The 21,831-nt window shown below is 37.5% G+C and overlaps 1 protein-coding gene across 1 annotated transcript in view; it reads left to right on the forward strand.

The window, feature by feature from the left end:
- Positions 1 to 21,831, forward strand: part of ITPR2 (inositol 1,4,5-trisphosphate receptor type 2) — a 425,687-nt gene that overhangs the window by 350,266 nt on the left and 53,590 nt on the right. Inside the window, exons 50-52 of the mRNA XM_070410528.1 lie at positions 5,425 to 5,589; positions 8,907 to 9,102; positions 11,731 to 11,823. Coding sequence (XP_070266629.1) covers positions 5,425 to 5,589; positions 8,907 to 9,102; positions 11,731 to 11,823 — 454 coding nt within the window. The remainder of the gene's footprint in view (positions 1 to 5,424; positions 5,590 to 8,906; positions 9,103 to 11,730; positions 11,824 to 21,831) is intronic.

Consider the following 21,831-nt stretch of genomic DNA (forward strand, 5'->3'; position numbering starts at 1 on the left):
AATTTTATGTTTCTGGTCCTTAGTATAATTCTTCAAAAATTACATATGGTATATATGATAGCTCCTAGTTAGCTAAAACATTCCATCAACCAAATTGCCAATTATTCCTCAATCACTGTCAGTAAAAGAGAGTATACTACACATACAAAGAGATCTATCAGCACAGAATTCTGTAAAGTACCGAATATATTATTCTATAAGTTTCTTGTGGGCAGAGGTTGTCACATTCATAGACATAATCATGCCCTCCTCACTCCCTCACAACTCCATTTTTTTTTAACCTTAATACCTGGCATTTAAGTATCTAAAAAATTATTTACATGAACTGAACTTATACTTTCAGTGCTTTGGAAATAAGCTACTTTTGCAATATTGCCAATCAGGCTAATTAAGGAATCTTCATGGATTTATCTGAAGTTTTATAAACATATTGGTGTGTTCACTTTTTAAATTTTTTAAAAATGCATCGAAGGGAGACATCTGTAATAGTATCAACAATAAGTAAGTAAGTAAGTAAATAAATAAATAAATAAATAAATAAAACATTGACTGTTGAACCAAATTACTTGAAGGAGCAAATGATATTTATAAACCGGTAACTGGTCCTTAATCTAAGAGAGAAAAATCCAAGTTTCCTAAAGTGAAATCATAGCCAAGTAGAGGTAGGCCAAAAGTAACAAACATTCATCGGGCCTCTGTTATATAATAGGCACTGAACACACGAAGAGGTAGAGGACAAGGGTCTTGCCTCCCAGAAGCTTCAGGAATAGTGTACAAGATGATAAGGAGGGTGAAGCTGAAAGGAATAATTAACAGAAATAATGATTTCACAGCAATAAAGTCCACTGTTTACCAAGCACCTAATATGTGGAACACAATTTAATTGTAAAACGTTGCTCTTGTGATCATAAAAGTGTTGGTAGTTTGGTTCACAGAGTTGTTTATGGGCTCCGTGTCTCTCATAGCAAATGCAGAAAGTCCCTTTTTTGGAAGGGGAATCAAGTGGGAGGAAAGAACCTGGATCTGTGTTCTAAGCTGATAATCTATGCGTTATCAGTTGCTATTTATATTATATTTCATTTTTATCTTCTTGTTTCTGAAAATTGAAGGTTTGTTTAAATTGCAACCAGTTTCTCTATCTTGTCACAGAAGTCATCTCAGTGTTTGAGATTTTTCAAAAGATTCTAGTGTTTTTCTCTGTTATAAAGTATATCTTATAAGCCAATACAGTGTTCTTCCCATTCCCTACATTTTTAGTTACATTTTTAGTCATTGGTAATGGAAATTAACATTTTATTTTTGCAAATATAAATACTCATTTTGTAAATGTGGGATAACTTAATTTTTTTACACCATTAATATTTTAAATCTCATTTTAATAGGATAATATTTCCAGTCTTATAGTTGTTAGATAATGTGTTTAACTATTTCATTAATTTGTATTGTTTCTATTTTAGATATTTTTAATAATAAATAATAATGTAGCAAATACCTGTGAAAGATCTTTGGATATCTTCTAAACACTCCTTATCTACCATGTTTTTTTTCCTTTCTAGGAGTGTCTAGAAATGTGTAATTTATTTAATGGCATTTATTAAATCGTTTCCTCTCTCACAATTATTTGTAATGTAAAAGTGTTCCCTTATTCTTGGGCTTGGTCTCACCATTTTTGCAGAGAGGTAAAGCAAATGGAGTTTAGCAAACAACTGTCTATTAATGCCCCAGTGTCGAAATTTAATAGTGCCATGCCCTTAGTTTCTTACAATTTCCTGGGAGGGCTCATGATACTGCTAATCTATGTGTTTATTTAACATAAAGAAATTAACTTATATATTCTGAATCAAAACTGTCATATCTCTCTCTCTCTCTCTCTCTCTCTCTCTCTCTCTCCCTCCCTCTCTCCCTCTCCCTCCCTCTCTCTCTCTCCCCCCGCACGCATGCACATACACACAATCACACACACACTATTTTTCATATATTATGCTCACTGAATGTTCCTAACTACTTCTAATACCAGTTGCAGAAACAGAAAACTGCTGCAGTGCTGGGAGAAAGCTAGTATGTGTCAAGTTTAGTAAAAGAACAAGTTTATACCACCCTTGTTTACTGCACTGTTTATTGGAAATTTAGAAGATTTCCAGGCTGATTTTCACTACAGGAAAATTTTGCCTTAGACTTTAACCTTAGAACCTTATCCTGCCTAAGATATAATGTCACTGAAATGGTGTTTGATTTAATCAAATCATCTCATTTTTGAAGGTTGATGGAAATATGGTAATATAGTTCAAAACAATAAATTCAGTTTAACTTCCCAATAAATAGTAGTATTTTTTTTGACAATAATTTATTGTTAGAATATAGGTCATGTTTTCCCATAGGAACAATGTAAGATGGGGATAGAATTTCTCATCAAGAACATAGAACCAAATAAGACACCAAGGATAATATAAAGGCAGCTATACATTTCTGTGATTACATAAAGTAGTAAAATGGAAAGGACATCACAAATAATTCTAGAGTTAAGAGGCATCCTTTAGGCTTATTCACAGCGAGGCATTTCATTTTAGAAATGGGTATGCAGTATCCTATTAATACCAGGAGGGTTCAGCAAAGTATTTAGTGACAGAGCCAAGGGTGGAACCCAGGTGGCCCAACTTCCCATGCAGGGTCTTTCCAGTGTACGGCAGTGTTAACGTTCTGCAAAGGCATATCAGTTACCTTGCCCAGTTCCCTCAACCTCCATTTATGGCTGCCCTTGCCATAGAAACAGCGATTGCCTACATAGTGGTGTTGACAAATGAAGGATTAAACAACAGCTAGTATGTCATGACATGAGAAGGGAGAATGTCTCTGCAAGTTCTTCATTCTCTGCATGAAGCTTTCATAGAAAATGCTTTATAAAAACATATATAGATTTTATTTTTAAAATGTACACATTGTGAGGTCATGGTGTGGGGAAAACCAGAGTTCAACTTCTTTCCTACCCAATCATTGATTCTTGCATTTATTTCTCCTTGGTATGAACACTTCAAAAGACAACAATTTCTATGTTTCTGGTCTCTACAGAAATAGGTGGATGCCACTGCCAGCATCTACTCGACCTCACTTCAAGGCTTCGTCTAGAGAGCAGGGATATATCCATCAATATCTAGCCCTAAGTCAAGACTAAAAAAAAAAAGCAATCTGAAAACATATAAGACAAATCTTTATTTTTTATGCAGAAGTAGCAGAGACCCTTTTTAGTTAGAACAGAGAAATTTCCTGCTTTTGCATTGAGAACTGAAATGTATTGCTCTTTTGAGAATTTGAATTCAATGTGTTACTTTCCTCAGTGTAAACAGCTTATAAATAAATACTTTTCCTGCATAATTGTTTTATGATTCAGTTTAGGAAAGTAGAGATCAGGAAACTAAATATAAATAATTTGTCTTAAGCATATCATTCATCCTTCTGAAAAGTCAGAATTCTAATTTTTTACTTTATAGAATTTCTTATTTCTGTTTTGTATTGATGAACTATAATGGCCTAATCCAGGTAATATAAATGTAAATGATAGTCACTCAAAACAATTGAAAGAGTAAAACACTAAATATCATTGCATCACTCAGATATTCTACTTTTCACCATTTTCATGATGTTTATTGTCAAATGCTAAATTTATATCAGCACCTTGTATATAGTTTCTCAGTTTTTATAATACTGACTTCATATAACATTAAACTTGGTCTTGGCTAGTGAATATAAAGACATCTGTTCCACTGTAGCTCTTTTCAATAATGATCTATAAAGATTTGATAAATGAAACACTACATACTAAAGTAAGACTTTCTATTTGACATTATTCATATTGTTAGCAAGTTAGTGAAAGAATTGATAACATAGATTATTGAGAGGATAATTAAGTAGCAGGGAGGAAATTTAGAAAAGGTTTGAACTTTTTAGTTGCTGTGTTGTTGATTTGATTTGGCTATCTTCACAATATGCAATGATAGCCCATTTCTCATTTTATCTGTATTGATTTTGACTTCAGAAAGTTGAAGGAAAAGGTTTTTCCAACCTCACATATTTCAATTTTGCTTCAAAGTGTTTTGCTTCTTCTTATGTTATAATTCCGTAAGGCAATTTATTTCATATACATTGAAAAAAACCAACAATGTTGTAAAGAGCAACTTTTTCCCCCAAGGTTAGATTTGGACATATAAAGACAATTATGGTGCCAATAGATAACTAAAGACCTCAGAGAACAATTTGGAAGAAGAAATTGAAATTTCAAACTCTGTAATTCTTTCCTTGATGACAAAGAGGCAAAACTATTTTTTTGGTTTATAAATAATGCAGTGATTCTAGAACCAAATACATGTAGATGGTCCTAAGTTTATGATAATTGTGTTCTTTGGAAATCATCACACAAATCTGTTATTGCCAAAGACTCTTAGTATAAATTTTCTGTATTCTAAAATTATGCCACAAAAGGTAACATTAAACATAGTTTTAATATAAATACTTTACTTAATACCAATCATAATAAACACGCCAACAGTGTTTATTGAATTTACCACCCGTAGAACTTAGAAAATATCTGCACATGTTATATTTATTTTAACCTAGATATATAGGTATATTTATAATTTTTATGTTTTTAAAGTAAGTTAAATGCAAAAATAATTTTTATAGCTTATTTGATTAAAATAACACTCAGTAGAGAAAGTCCAGGGTAAAAAAAATAATCAAGGGCAGATCTCTGGATATTTTCTGAAGACATTTTTCTGTTATAGATCTAGTATAATAGAAATATTGCATAGGTTACTTTCAGTATGGATAATATAATGAGTGGTATTTAGAGTCATTGCAGCCCAGCTGGTGTGGCCCAATGGTTGAGCATTGACACAGGAATCAGGAGATCACAGTTTGATCCTCAATGGGGGTAATGCAGGAGACAGACAATCAGTGATTCTATTTCTCTCCCTTCCTCTCTGAAGTCAATAAAAATATATATTAAAAATAAAATAGTCATTGCATTAAGTGCTTCATATGCTTTATGAACTGTTTAATCCTCTCACTAGTTCTATCAGTTGGGAATTCCTTTATTCCAGGTTTTCAGAAGAAACAATCAGGCCTATAGGTGCACAAATCAAGCCATGCCAGCAGTGGTGAGAGCACCAAGATTTTAATTCAGGTCCATGTCAGTTGCATGGCTGGGGCCCTTAAACATGCTCCTCTCTTTTCCTGAAACTGCAAAGGATACCAGTTCTGCCTGTACCATGTTTACATGTAGATTTGTAAGTAGTGCTGAAAAATTACAGAATGAAAAATCATTAAACAAAACCACAGACTTGTGAACAATAGGTTTTGTCAATGACCTGTTATTTATGTGCATTTGGGGATAAATAAGACAGTAAAATCTTTTTTTTCTCCTCCCTTCAGCTTTGTAATAAAATTGTATTTCTGGTGAGTTTTGTTGGGAACCGTGGCACGTTCACCCGAGGGTACCGAGCAGTCATCCTGGACATGGCCTTTCTCTACCACGTGGCGTATGTCCTGGTTTGCATGCTGGGCCTCTTTGTCCATGAATTCTTCTATAGCTTCCTGGTGAGTACATCTCTATGTGGACAGTTGCTGCTGGGAAAAATGCACAATGCTTCTTCCTTTGATTTTATTTTTTTAAAGCAGGGCCAGACATTTAGGACAAATTATGTTATTTTTAGAATTTCCTAGGCAAAGCATGAATTGTTATTATTTTTAGTCTTTATTTTTCTCTGAGAAAGTACATCTGTGATGGAATTCTTTCTTTCCTCTCTGAGAAGGAACCAAGGAGTCCACGCTTGACTCAGGTTTCATAGAGCAGGCTGCCTGTGATTTCAGCCAAATCGTATGTCCCTTTACATTTAGAGAGTCTCCGATGGAATGTGGGAGAAAAAATGGGGGTATGTTTCCTTGGCACTGGAATCATTATATTGTATTTATAGTGCCAAATATGTGCATCTTTACAGTGACAAGTAAGTAAAACGAGGGAGAAAAGTGTCAAGCTAGCAAAAAGACAATGCGTTGTTTTAAGAAAAGTCTTACAGTTTCAGATTTAATGTCTTTGTTGCGAAGCTTATCTACATACACTTAATTCATTAAATGGATTTTCAGATTTCTTCCACAGATTTTTGGTGTGTTTGTGGAGTTTTTTTTTTCCGGCTATCAGTTTTTCATCATGCATATATGTTTTATGGCCATAAACCAGGAGAGGAATCAATATAAATATATGATGTTTTGAAACTTAAAGCACTACCCGGTTAGCATCATGCATAGGAGCAATTTATTTATCTCTCCAGCCCAGAGCTGACATGCATTAGAGAGCACTTCTCAGTAAAATCACCTGAAAACAAGTTGAAGATCTAAGACCATTACGCTGACCCAGTTTGCTCGCCTCCTGCTTCCCCGTTATGTTATCTAGCACACCCATGTATGAAGACTGAAAAACAGCTGATTTTCCATTTACTCTCAAGCACTTGAAAGAGCCACAGTGAAGAGTGGATTTGTCCCATATGTTTAGATTAAAAATTATCTTCCAGATAGTTAATCGGATTATTCGCCAATTTAAAGGAAATTTTTCTGTGTGTGTTTCAGGGATCCAAATGAATTCCCTCTCTGCTTTGATTCACCTGAAAAATTCCATTTAAAAAATCTGCCTGTGATATACAATAAAATTAAATTAAATTTGAAAAAAATCTGCCTGTGACCTACAGGGGTGGGTAAAAGTAGGGTTATAGTTATTTGTATGGAAAATAATATAATAATTAATAAATAATCATACAACAATAAACTCTGTTTTTCTTACAGCTGTAAACCTACTTTTGCCCTACCCTGTATGAATTCCTAAGATACCCAGCACTTTAACCTGACTGTGATGTGTGCATCCGCCTTCTGGTCTATAAAATGAGTAGGGGTAGTATCGGAGACTAGTATTAGCAAGATCTATTAAAAAGATAATGTGAAATGAGGTGTGTAAATATTTGTTTTCCAAGTAAAGGTATTTGACAAAATAAAGTTGTATTTTAATGATTATATGAGTTATTAAGAGTAATATTACTTTAATTTATGTTATTTAACCTTATTTTTTAGTTTTAAATCCTCTTGGGTTTTATCTTTCAAATCTTACAATAGGGATACTAATTTGTTTTCATTGGATTGGTCATGGAAAGGAGATAGTCCATTTTGATGTTTAGAGTACTAGAAGGAAATTGTAATGGACATAATAACAAAATGGAATTTTAAAAAATATTTTAATATTTTAAAATTATATGAATATGCATTCCTGATTTTCTCCACGATGTCAATCGTTTATTCAAAATAATAAAAACCACACTCTAGATTTTCCTTTTAGAAATAATCAGAAAGAACCATCAACCTGACCAATGTCAATATGTTTTGCATTCTCAAGATTCTGACTCCATGAGGTCAGTATGGGGCCCAGGGACATGCAGTTTTTGCAAGCATCCCAGGGGCTTCTGGAAGCTCCATACTTCCAGAAACTATCCAGAAGTGACCCAGAGCCCTTGGTCAGACCTTTTCTTTCAGTCACTATTGAAATAAACTTAAGAAAAACCTCCTTATGTCAAGTAAATAAGTTCACGCCAGAGCGCCGATAATTTGGAAGTTGGATTAGTTATTTGTTCTGAAGAATGTTGACTTCATTTCCAGCTGCTCCCTCCAGAAGATAAATAGCAGAATAGTTAAACCTTTTTTATTTTTTACCATTATAAAATAACAGTTTCTAAGGTGAGCAAACAAGTTAATAACTTTACAGCAATCATGTGTAAGGCTACAATTAGATTGGAAAGTGACTGTATAACCCTCAGTGCTCAGGAAAGTGGGGTACAAGGCCCTGCTGTCTCTGAGAGGATGCAGGACATGGATAATTGATCGTTTCAACCAGTTTAGATGTTCTAATCACTGCTCACAGGTAGCAGAAGACAAACCTCTATTATTCCACTTTTTAAAATATTCTTTCTTTCCAAACAGGTATTTATGCCTTTTTTAAGTGAATGTTAAATTATTGCTTTTAACCAGCTTTTGGTAATAAAACATGTACTTGATAATGTATAATTTCAACATTTTACATAGCAATAAATAAAAGTGTTTTCAGTGTTGACTACAGATAGCAAACACACACCTAGGTTTTTGACTCGTGCATAGATTTTCTCCTACTAAACACATAATGGAAAACAGCTCATTAGAGAAAGTGAATTAGCAAAATTGTGTATTATATCTTTGTTTATACTTCTGTTTCCAAAAGTATGTACTAAAGTAATATGTTTTATCCTCAATATATGCCTTTATTAAGGAAAGATGTTAGCATTTCTCAACTATTTTAAAATTTCATATCTATTTCTATTGCAACAGGCTCATAAAATTGTTCTCATAATTTCACCTCTAATTACTTGATTAAACAATACATTTCATGAACCTATCCATTATTCATCACTTAGGTGAACCTAACTCAGCATTCTCACTTTAATCATTTCACATAGTCTAGAAGCAACTGCAGAATGTCAGTAAGAGTAAAAATAAGGAATAAGAAGCTAAGTTGGTTAAGTATAATACTATAATTTTTCTAAATTCAAATGTGAAGCTATGCTATTTCATGTCTTACACAACTGAAATTATGTTGGTTACAAAACCAACAGGTGCACAATATATGTTGTGTTAGGGTTCTCTTTATTAAAAAAACAGCTCATTAATACATTTCAGCTGGACAGCAATATATATTTTGGTTCATTTTTAAAGTCATTTAGGTTGTAATTTTTTTCATAGATAAACTAAAATGGCTTGCATTTGTATTTGTAATGACCTTTATACTTATTCATCTTTTACTCCTTTGCATGTTTGTGGATTTTTTATTTTTTTTATTTTTTTAGCTTTTTGATTTGGTGTACAGAGAAGAGACTCTGCTCAATGTCATAAAAAGTGTCACCCGCAATGGCCGCTCCATTATTCTAACGGCAGTCCTCGCTCTCATCCTCGTCTACCTGTTTTCCATTATTGGGTTCCTTTTTCTGAAGGATGACTTCACTATGGAAGTGGATCGGCTGAAAAACAGAACTCCCATTACAGGTATTGCTATTACCACTGAATGAGCTTTCTGGGATGGCAGGTATGATTTGTAGGGAGCTTGTTAAGAGGATTATAGATAAACACTAATGGAGGAAATGTTTTCTTTCACTCCTTTGAAAACATGCCTCGTTCACTAAGAGCTCACGACTGTGAAATACTTGTAGGCTGTATATTAGCTGCCAATGTGTAGAGGAGTATCCCAGACCAGCAACATTATCTAAGCCCAGTATCAGTAAGGAAGTTTCCATGATGACTCTAATCCTGAAGACAGTCAACAACTTCAGTGAAGGATAATCGCTTTGGCATGTTTTTCCTCCCCTTTTTCCTTCTCTCCCAAGAGCATATAGCATCATTTACAACCGTCCTTTATAATAAAGAGCTAATATGCCAATTAGACCGAACAGCAGAACGACCGTCCAGACAAGCTACCCGACAAAACTGGGGCTGTAAGGGCCAAGCCCCTTGCATGAATTTCGTGCATCGGGCCTCTAGTTATACTATATGTGTTTGCTCACGGTACATCATATTGTACTTAAATAATTGAAAATGATAAATGTTTTGACCTGAAACTATCATAGAATAAGAAATTTGGGATAGAAAAAATACTCAAAATATTGTCATTAAGGAGCTCAATCCATCAGTATGTGGCCATCAGAATTACTGTACAATATTTATTTTTATTGGCTAACTGGTTAGACATTATTTATTTATGCTCACTGTGATTCTTGTGAGGGCTTATTCTTCATATATTATTTTGAATTTTTACTTATTCTTTGTAAAGATTTCTTTTTACCACTTTCCTACCTTCTGTTGTTTTGGTTAAATTTCTTTGTTACTTTTTTTCCTCCTCTTCTAATTTGCTGAATAGAAATCATAGTTCTGCACTTTGCTCTTAGCTTCTGTGGGTGATTCTCATGTCTATGGGTTGTAGGAAATGGAAACCACAAAATCACTCACTCTCTCCTCAAGCTATTAAATTTAGAGGTATGATTTAATTAGTGTGCCTTATAAGCCATACTCTTTCTTGCCTTTAAACATTTTTTATTTATTAAACTAATGATATTTGGTAGTATCTTTCTTAGAATATGGGAAAATTAAATGACATTTAAATCTTTTATTAAGTCTAAGTGATTAAAACACAAAATAGAAAGATCATAGATCTAAAGTTATTAAACTTGAGACTGAATTTCATACCTAAATTTTAGTCTTGATTAACAGGAACATGAAATATTTTATGTTACTGTGTTTCTTGTTTCTTAAATGTTACTTTTTTCCAGAGTTTTTTGCAGGTGAAAATAATTGAAAAAAAAGCTCAGATATGTAAATACTCCCCCAAACTCCCTTTTACTAAACTATCTGTCAATTATAAACTACTTATTCTCAAAACTCTTCAAGTTTTAATTATTTGCAAGGCATGATCACATTGAGTTATTCAGTGCTGGGTGAGTCTGAAGTCGAAGCATCGTAATACCTGAATTCAAATATATCCAATAGCTATAGTTTTATGAATCTGTATTACTTATAAAGGAAATTAGTGTCATATTATGAAAATATGTTCCTTAGAAATATAAAGATATCTTTTTTTCTTTTTTGCTTATAATATAGGTAACACTAGACCTAAATTGTCAAGATCTCTACTAAAAGTACTTATGAATATTTATATAAAAAGCTGTTAAATAAGATAAAGCGTTAAATACTATGAATCTAGCATATGAGAACAGCGAACAAAGTTGAACTCTTGATTCTTCATAGATTGAGATTTTTGTTTCATAGATTGAAAGTGAATGTGATACCAGGCCCAGGGAAAAATAGCCTTATTTTCATAATACTTTTAGTTTACTTCAATGCCATATGTTATATCTATTGATACAGGGCATAAAGTTTTTTTTTCTGGTATGGAACACTCTTTACTCACAAGGTTGAGGGTAATTATTGAGGAAGACACACCTTGGTAACACATGAAATTTGAAGTGCATAAGTATGCAGTTCCTCGGTTAGTCATAATCAGAAAGCCAGGAGATGGGAGCCAAGAGGGGGAGGTTGAGAGTGCTAGAGTGGAATGGCAAGAGCTTCACAGGTACAAAGGAGAGTGGGAGATGGAGAATTTGCACGTGGCATTGGGAATTTAGGAGAATGCAGATCATGCCTCTGGGAACAGTGTGATCTGTGGTTTGATAGATGAAGGAGAAGGAGCCTCCACTTAACAACATGCAACGGGATCCGTGTCTTAGAAAAGCCCGAGGAGTTAGAGGGAACATTCTGTTGACAAGCAGAGGTGACAGTGTCTCTCACACATGTCCCTTCTCACCCTCATTTCCTCTGATCCAGAATACTGCAGGGACCCCTTACGTGGATTCCTCACCTTCATCCTCCACTCTGCCTGCCCCAGTCATTCATTCTGACCATACCTCTGATTCTGTCTCTTATTAGTTCAAACGCCTTTCTGAGATTGGTGCTGGTTGTGGGATGCTCAGTTTAAAAACACCAACCTGGAAGCCCAGGTCATTCTGTTGTCATGTCTGAGTCTTTGCTGGTCTCTGTCCCTTTTGTCATACAAATTGCACCTGGAATTGCCCGTACCCACCTACCTGCATACTTATCTCTATACCATATTCCTCTTTTTCTCAGGAAGTAACGACGTTCCTACTATGACTTTAACTTCCATGATGGGAACATGTGACAAGGAAAACTGCTCACCCACGATACCAGCTTCAAATACAGGTCTGTAAAAATGAGTGTTCCATACCAGAGCAGTGTTACATCTGCACTTATGTTTATTTGATAGAGTTGCTCTAGGAATTTCATGGTGGTTTGAAGTAGAAAAATGGAGGCTGAAAGAACCAAGAAGAGTCAAACTAGAGAAAGGATTTACAAATCTGCCATTTTATATCCCCACCCTGTTCCTTCTATTATTTCTATTCATGAGAATTTATCAAACTTACCCTGTCATACATGCTGTTAAAAATTCTACTACCATATTGCAAACCCATACCACACTAAGCAAGACCCTTTTAACTGTATTGCCTTTAACAAAGAATCTGGAAATGCATGGGCTTAGAATTCAGAAGTCTTGGTTATAACCCTGATCTTGCCACTTTCTAGCTGTCTGTCTTAGACATGTTATGCAAATTCCCTGGACTTTGTTCAGATGGCTTGGCCAGAGATGGAACGAGGGAGGAAGAGACAGAGAGAATATGATACTTCCCCTGCTTCCAACAGAGCAAATGGAACCATACATATAAAAATCATTTTTTAAACTCTGATTGTTCGGAAACTATGGCATATGTGAAATTTAATGAGCTGTAGAAGGAATTAGTGATCTGTTTCCAGAAGCAGCAACAATTTAGAGAGTATATATCTTTAATAGTTCAAGAGTTTTATATATGTACTCGAGGCCTGGTGCACGAAATTCATCCATGGGTAGGGTCCCTAGGCCTGGCTGGCGATCAGGGCTGATCTGTGGGGCAGCTGGTGGGGCGATCGGGGAAGGTGGGTGGGCACTGGCACCCGCCTTGGCTGGCCTGGGGGCTGGCGGCAGCTCCTGTGTCAAGCACCTGCCCCCTGGTGGTCAGTGCGCATCATAGCGACCGGTCATTCCACCATTTGGTCGATTTGCATATTAGGCTTTTATTACATAGGATGTGTGTCTATGTGTGTATATATACATATGTGTGTGTGTGTGTGTGTGTGTGTGTGTATAATGGATTTAATCTACATTATGCTAATGAAGGACAACATTGGACTCAGGGAAGATGCAGGAAGGAAGAGTTAAGCACAGTGTAAGGATGGATTTCCCCTCTTCCATCTGGGAGCACATTGTCTGGTTATAAATGATGTGCCTTCATTCCTGAGTTGCCTTTTCCTTGAGATGTTGGTTGAAGAATGGAATGTCCCTTCTACTGACTCAATGTTTAGTGCTTATAACCTAAAGAGAGGAAAAAACACAGGAATACATTTATCCCAATGTCCCAGCCGCTATAGGCACTGTGAGCAGTAGTCACCGAGAACTTTTTCTTCCCCTACCTCCTGGGAACCCAGTCAAAGCTTCCAAACAATTAACTGGCTCATTCTCTGCTCGCCTAGCTTACTGTGCTCTGTAGTTTCTAAAGTCCTGTTACACGCATCCTCCAGTTTCCCCTTCAGTTTCCTCAGCCTTCTTCACATATTGCAGCACTGACTCTTGGTGTGACATTCCAAGGGGAGAAGTTGAGGGGTGGTATCTTATTCTGGATAGTGGGATTTGCAATCCCACCGCACTCTTGAGCCCGTATGTGGCTGACTCTTGGCTAAAATGCCATTCTTCACATAAATGCCTATCCTGTACTTATATGATTGGGAGTTTGGGAATTTCAAGTGTAAAAGCATGCATTTGTTTCTATTTATTTCTGCCAACCTGTAATCCAAGGGCTGTTCCATTTTGTCCTGTAAATAGATGAGGCGTTTTCTGACCAGCTGCTCTCTAGGTTTTAGGTCCCTCCCAGTTCATGGTGCAGCTGCTCAGAAAACTCATCTATTCGATTCTGTTAAGTACTGTACTCTCTCTCATGTCATCCTCAAGTTTGATCAGCTCTAGAACAGGGATTGGCAAACGGTGGTCCATGAGGAAATCTGACTTGTCATCTTGGGCTAAAAATGGTTGTAACATTATTTTGATGTGTTTTTTTTTTTTCTTTTAAAGAAAAATATGTAGTGGAAACTGTACATGGCCCACAAAGCCAATTTGTCATTTGGCTCTTTATAGAAAAAAAATCGCCAACCTCTGCTCTAAAAGATTGTTATTAAAGGTACTAGAAATGCTGCATAGGACAGTGTTAGGGACAGAGTTCTTTAGCTTGCTTCTAGAAACATGCCTTCACATTGAAATAGTCACCTATAGCACAGTTCTTTAGCCACATAGAAATTTGTCTTAAATAGACTATCATTTAGCCCATGTTTCTCCATCTTAAAACAAAATTATTAAGCTCCTTCTCAAAGCCTCCTTGCCAGAGCCCACATACATAATGTCTCCCACATCCCCAATTTGAGGTTAGTCTGAATGCATGCTGGCCTTTCTTGATCTCAACTCCTTCCCACACTATCACTTTAATGATCCACTTTGGTGTGTTATCTTGGGGACCAGCATTAAGTTCATCTGTGAGCAGTTTGCAGAACCTGTCACAATCTCAAATTTAGATCTGCAGATGCCTCTGTGCACTTATCATTATCCATGATTTTTTAAAAATCACAGAGGGATTTTGAAAACTTGGACATGGTTTTAGTAGTTGGGTAAAATTAAATCCCATATAATAAAAGCCTAATATGCTAAGTGTACAGTTGTCTGGTTGTCCATTCAACCAATCAAACGTAATATGCTAATGATATCCTAAGGCTGTTCAACAACTCGCTATGATGTGCACTGACCACCAGGGGGCAGATGCTCCAACTGGTAGGTTAACTTGCTGCTGGGGTCTGGCCAATCGAGACTGAGATGGGCTGGACATGCCCTGGAACACTCCCGCGGTCCCTCCCCAGCTGGCCAACCTCCTGTGTCCCTCCCCGGCCCTGATCGTGCACCAGTGAGGTCCCTCAGCCTGGCCTGTGCCCTCTTGCAATCAAGGACCCCTTGGGGGATGTCGGAGAGCCGGTTTCAGCCTGATCCTGCAGGCCAGGCCGAGGGACCCCACTGGTGCATAAATTCGTGCACCAGGCCTCTAGTAGCTAGATAAAATTAAATAATTCAGGATTTTTAGGGCACCTTGAATATCAATTATTGTCACCAGCACATGTCTTCTTTTCTATTCAGCATTCTTTCTCCTTAACAGAATATGAAAAATAACATTTTTACAATTTAGTTTCTTGTTAGCACAAATATTTTAATAACATGGTTCCAACATATATAGTAACCCTATTCCTGCATTCTTCTTGTATATCTGAATATTACTTTTAAATTACTTCCTTTATCTTAAAGGAAATATACTTTATGGTTTGATTTTTAAGAACAGAATATTACTTTGCCAGTGAACCAACAACAAATCTAGTGTTCCTCCCACCAGTCTAGAACGATGGCTGACCCACGGGTTTTGCACAGCCGTTAAGCTAGTGATGCTCATCCCAGCGTGGGAGCTGGAAGCTCCTGAGGCACCGTGAAGTAACTGCTCCTGGAGGGAGGTCTTCCAGGTCAGGCGGTGTAAGCATATCCCAGGTCCTGGCTGCCGAGCTCTTGCAATTCTGCAGAATTTAGGCTTTCTGCAATTCCCCAGGCACTGTTGTTGATGCTCCTCTAGGCATTCTATGGTAATTGTTTCATATGCTACAACTAATGGGGATATTTTAATCTTAACTTTGAAAAAAATGAAGTGAATATTTTTGTAAAACAGGAAATTAGTTGTCTACTCAGTACATTATTTGATGATGGTAATAGTAATAATTTTTAAAACCTTGTATATTCATTCATATATCAATATTTGTTGAGCCTGTACTATTGGCCAGCCAACATGCTAGGTATTACACTGTTGAGTAAACAAACATAAATCCTGACCCTTAATGGAACTTATAAAATAGTGGGGGAAGCATAAAAAGTTATAAATTATGGTGAATCCTGTAGGCGGCACTATGCGGGGTAGTCACAAGAGAGCCTGGCAGTAGGAAGATCAAATAGAAAGGCATTCCTGAGGAGGAATTATTTAAACCGAAACATGAGGTGAGAAGGAGCCAGTCAGGCCAAGAGGAAGGAGAAGTGCATCCTGGTCCCAGAAATGCATGTTCTAATTCAAGGATAGATGGATGTGACTAATTATCCTCACGTTATAGGTACAAACACTGAAGGACCTTACGTAAGATCACATGGCTAGTAAGTCAATCTAGATCTCTGACCCCAAAGCCTGAACTCCAGCCTTCTCAGTTTTATTTCCTCTTAATTACTAAAGGATTAATCTCTATAAATCATTTTTTTTCCTAACCCAAATTTAGAGAGTGTTAAAATTCTGCCTATCGTGTTTTCTTTCAAAGAATGCTTGGATAGATTGTCTTTATGCATACCGTGTTCTAAAAGCAGTTTCTTAAATATTCTTTCTTATGTGTTTATCAGCTGGGATTAATTCCCTTCCCACCCCTGCCTTGGGGATGTTTAGCAATGTCTCCAGACATGTTTAGTTGTCGGAACTCTGGGAGGAATGCAAGTAGCATTCAGTGGGTAGAGACCAGGGATGCTGCTAACCATCCCACCATGCACAGGACAGCCCCACCACAAAGGATTAGCCAGCACAAAATGTCAGCAGTGCTGAGGTTGAGAAACTGTGTCCTTTACAAAGTCTATTTGGATATTCGTTTGTAACTCTGAACACAAATGTGTAAAAGGCTTCCTGTAAAAACCTCTACAACCTCTTACTCACCTAAAATATTACACAAAGAGCATACCTTCTCTTTTATCTGTGGACCGATGGGGACAGCCCTTCCAGGTATGTTGTTCAAGGAGCAAAGTCGTCTTTTTTCCTTTCTCTTTTTTTAAGGCTCCACCTGAGATGGGAATGGTGGGGAGAGGCAGAATGGTGGGGAGAGGTGGTATGATTTTTCAGGAAAAAAATCCAGAGTAGGGAGGAAAGGATAGTGGAGGAATTTCAGCACCAGAGGTGTGAGAGAGACCTTGTTGAGAGAGATGGTGGCAATAGCCTTTCACACTCAGGGATCATTCCTAAATCAGTATGAAGAACTACAGGAATGCCTGTGTCGATCTACTCTTTCTTCTGAGCCCTTTTTGCATTGAATATGGTGAGTGCTAAACGTCATCTGATTGAAAATTCCATGGAGTTAGTCTTCTAGCCCTTGCCCCCTTTAAATTTTGGCCACATGTGTTTAACTGCAAAAGTAGCGCGAAAGCTAGAACCTGGGGTTTGCTGTGCAGCATGTGTCGCTTAGATTTAAAAATAACTTTTCTATGTCTAAGACCAGGATTACGTTTTAATTTGCAAACCCTAGTGTGCATTTGTGATGGGCTTGGCTTGTTCCCCTGTGGACAGCAGGACCCCATTACAAAGGCCCAGACACACACAGCAGCATAATAACAAGCCTCCTGGCGACCGGGAGGCTGCAGCCGGGGACGGTCCAGCCGATGCCGGTGGGTCATTGTCCCAGCAGCAGCATGGCACCTGGCAACCAACTGTGGCTGGAAAAAAAGAATTTTTATTTCATTTATTGCAGACCTCCCTGACTTCCTATAAAATATTCACTTAAAAATAAACCAAAAAAAAAAAAGGATTTTCCAGAAAAGTAAGGCCTTTTTGAGATAATTTACAAAATACAGTCACAGTTCTTTTCTAAGTAAAAATCACTTGAATATATAGAAAAGGGAGTTCACAGATGGCTAACATTTAGAAGCAATTCAAATTTGATATGTTTTGGTATTGTAACTTAACGAAAAAGGTTGATGAATACCAGAAACTGATCAGCTTCCTTTTGAGTGCCCAGTGTTTTAATTTTTTTTCCTATTTAAAATTTTTAAAAATCAGCATTTCCATATTGACTCGATTTTAATTAAAGTTTAAGACTAACAAACAAGGTGTTTTTAATTGCACTCAAATTTTAAATATATCCCAATGACAATCTATTGTTTTCTAAGAAACCATCAAAAATGAATAATTTAATTATTAAAGCAGAAAAAATAGCATTATTAAGTGCTCTTATCCAAGCCTGTCCAGTATTTTTTATAAAAACTTTGTAATAGAACAGAATTTGTAATAAAGCAGTTTCTCAACCTCAACACTATTGACATTTTAGCCAAACACTTCAGCTAAGAGGGAACTATTTCATAACCAATAGAATATATTTTTATTCCTTTCTTCATATGAAACATTTTATTTCTATTATGAATTAAGAAAAAAATACTTTACTGATGCTCAACTGAATATGAGAATAACTTAATCTCATATTGTTCAAGTATAAAATGTATTGATTATGTTAAAACTATAATTGTGCATAAGAGTTTACAGTCATCTATATATATAAAAGCCTAAGCAACCAAACAACTGAACAACTGGTCGACCAGTCGCTATGATGTGCACTGACCACCACGACCACCACGGGACAGACGCTCAATGACAGGATCTGGCTCCCTCCTGTCTGGATCGGGCCTGCAGGGATCAGGCCTCCGGGGATCGGGCCTGCAAGGATCGGGTGGAAACCGGCTCTCTGACATCCCCTGAGGGGTACCAGATTGCGAGAGGGCGCAGGCCAGGCCGAGGGACCCCTCTAGTTTATTAATAATGATCATTATGATACCTAGAATTTGTTCCACCCTATGTCCCAAACAATGTTCTAAGTTCCTTACATGTAAATATTTAGTTCTATCCAAATGTCTCCATATTAGAAGTCTGTTTCCACTAATTCTTCTCATTCACATGTAAACAACCATGATCTTTCATTTCTTTTATCACTACTTCTGTTTTAGCTAGACCACCATTAGCCACCATTAGCTTGACCATTTTTCTTACATCTTTTCCTTGCTATCACCAGCTCCCTCTCTTCCTCCTAAGTCCTAATTGAACCTTCCAGTTTCCTCTGTTCCTCCTAAGTCCTAATTGAACCTTCCTCTACAAACTAATAATCTATTATTCCTCTTCCTTTCAGCAACAAATGTTCCTATAAAACACTGGCTGCACTCTCTCCTTCAATTTCTGCATCAACCATCTTCTCTTTCACTATTTGCCATCTTCTTATTACCTACGACCTAATTGCGAAATCCAGCTACCTTTTGTTGATTCTCATTGCTTTTGGCCCTTCTGTAATTTGACATTTTTTTATCCTTTTCCATCTTTATATTATTTTCTTCCTTCATCTGGGATCCTAGTACTCTCCCAGCTTTCTTGTCTTCTCTAGCTTTTTAAAATGTTTTCTCATCTTCTATCTGAGAGTCTTTCCTTATCTTCATCAGAACACCCAATTCCTCCTTCTGAATTAGCTGTTTCTATGACTTAATGGGACCATCCTTTATCAAGTCACCTCTGTTTGGAAGCGTCAGTGTGCTATTTAACGCTGTCTTCTCCCTCATGCCTGGAGTCCTGTCAGCTCCCGTTCATTCATTCTTTCCATCCCCACTGTCATTGCCCTGTTGAGGCTCACAGCACATCAGGCCTGAATTATGGCAACTGCCTCCTACGGGGTCTTCCTACCTCTGCTCATTCTCTCCTGTTCAGTTCACCCGCTATATCACCACTAGATTACTTGTCAGAAATCACTGCTTTGAATATGTCCTTCTCTTCCCACAACTTGGGATTTCTACCATGGTCCATCGCTTATCAAATAAAATCCCAAACTCTCTTGAGCTTCACAGAGAGCTCCCAGCTTTATCGTCCACTCCTCTGCATGCTGTATATTTGCTGTTCATCATAGCAGCGAGTATTTTTTTTTTATTTTTTTACCTCTGGGCTCTCTGCTCATGCCATGTGAAATGCCTCTCTATTCCTGTCTGTTCATGGAATGAATATTCAAGGCAAACTTGGAGTCTACATTAATCCGAGGGCCTCCCCATGGTATTAAAGGTTCTCTCCCTATTCCAATCTCTTTTCACTGCTTCTGTGGCTTTTATCACATGTTAATTTGTCTTTTTACCTAAGCACAGTAAGTCCTCACTCGACATTATCGATAGATTCTTGGAAACGACATAAAGCGAAACCAGTTTTACCATAGGCTAATTGATGTAAACAAGAGTTCAGTTCCTGTGGCATCTCATCATCATTCTAAAGAAACGATGTTGAACAAAATGACATTATTCAAGGACCTGCAATACATGTTTTACCTCATACTGTTTCGCCACCTACATGGTAAACCACCTTGCCCCTGTTGAAAGTTCTCCAGTGGCTCTCCACAGCTTTCCGGACAAAGTTTAAACCCTTCATCTTGGCGTATGAGTGTCTCCTAATCTGATGCCTGCCCACTTCTCTTCTCACGGCTCCCACACTCGTCTGCATCCACCCAAGTCCCATCATTCCAGTCCACTTGCAGTTCCCCAACACTCCATAAGCTTTCATGCCTGTTTTGTCTTTGCTCTTCCCACTTGATCTGCCTGGAATGTTTTTTGCTTCACTGGTTTTACTGGCCAAACATGCCTGTCTTTCAAGATTCAACTCAGGTGCCACCTCCTTCAGGATGCTTGTCCCTGACACCCCAGCCCATGAGAGGCACATCCTTCCTGCCTCTGCAGTACCCTGTGTGACTGCACCGCCTTTGCTCGCCTGCTGACCTGCCTTTCCTAGGGGAATGTAAGTTTCCTAGGGGCTGCAACACTTTCATCTTCCCACCTGTGTTCCTAGCACCTAGCCCAGGGCTGTTGATGTAGTGAAATGAGGCAGGTTTGGCTTGGGGAGGCCAGCTGGTTATGTAGATAGGTCTCCACATGGTGGCATTTACTTAGGTGAATTTGCCATGACTCAGGGCCTGGCTTTCAGCCTGAAGGCCTGGGAACTTGGCTTAACATATTATGAGTGGATCCGTCTCACCAAGATAGAATCTCATTAACCAAGCTCACAAAGCCTACTATGTAAAACCGGCACGCCTGTGCGCTAGTTATTAAGGAGCGTGCTAACTGGACTGTTGCTGGCATTAACCTGACCTGGGCATTTCCCCCTGTTTATGTGCTACGCAGAAAGCCAATTCTCTCTCTGTGTATTTGCAGCCAATTTATTTTATTTCACAATGACTAATCACATGAGTTGTGCGTGGATTTTACTAGCTCACCTGTTAAAGAACAAACAACCTTATTTCTAAGTTCTTGGGGAGAGATAGTACTCATCAATGAGTCTTTAGTAAACATGTGTGTGACATGGCTGATTGAATAAACGAATTCAGATCCTGCCCCTAGATATCAGATTGCTTTGATTGAAAGGCTAATTGTGGCAAAGTAACGTAGAGATCTATTCCATCTGACCTCATTACTAGAAAACCATATTTCTCTTTAAAGATTTCTTTAACTCTCTTACACGTTTCTGTTTTTCTCCACATTCTTCCTAGCCATCACATTAGAACCCAGCACCAGGTGTCGGGACCTAAATGGCACGCTGCAGACTGAGCTCTCTCCCTGCTTTCTCTGCCTACCTTGTCTCTTCTGCTGCTCTGACTGCTGCTACCACAAGCCCTGCCTCTTCCCCATTTCTCCTTCCTCCAAAACCAGTTTTATGTCTTCTGCTTTCTAAGTCAGAAAATTGAATTGCCTTGCGGCTCACCTCTGAGGTAAGTGGTCCAGCGCAGACGCTGCTGAGACCTTTGATGCTGCACTTGGTGTCTGCACATCTCTACCTTCAGCCCTCCTCCCAGAGTGCATGGTTTAACAAAGAAATAGCTCCGAATCAAGTGAAACGACTGGGATCCCTCATCCCAGTGATGTGATAGTAAAGTCAGTTCACAAGAGGAGAATCAGCCTTTTGTAACAGAATACCCAATGGGTTGTTCATGGATCAGGTCAATGGAATTAGGCGGATTCTTTTTTTTTCCTTTGGTGGTGGTGGTTTTTACACTCAGGCCTTGACAGGCAGGCTGTGGCCACAGAGTTCCAAAATTCAGTGCCACTGTGGTTCTTTAACTTTCTAACAAGAAAAATATATTTCTGCTCACTCATCAACATTAGGAAATCCCGATTCCAGTGTCTAATTTATTTTTATTTTTATTTTTTTACTATTTTAAATGACTAAGAGATTATTACCAAGTTTGGTAACTTTGCCATTCAACAACATAAGACTAGGAATTTTTCTGTCATGTTATATC

This window comes from Myotis yumanensis, unplaced genomic scaffold (genome assembly GCF_028538775.1).
Source record: "Myotis yumanensis isolate MYYU_CA2020_CCGP unplaced genomic scaffold, mMyoYum1.0.hap1 SCAF_3, whole genome shotgun sequence".
Classification (NCBI taxonomy): Eukaryota; Metazoa; Chordata; class Mammalia; order Chiroptera; family Vespertilionidae; genus Myotis; species Myotis yumanensis.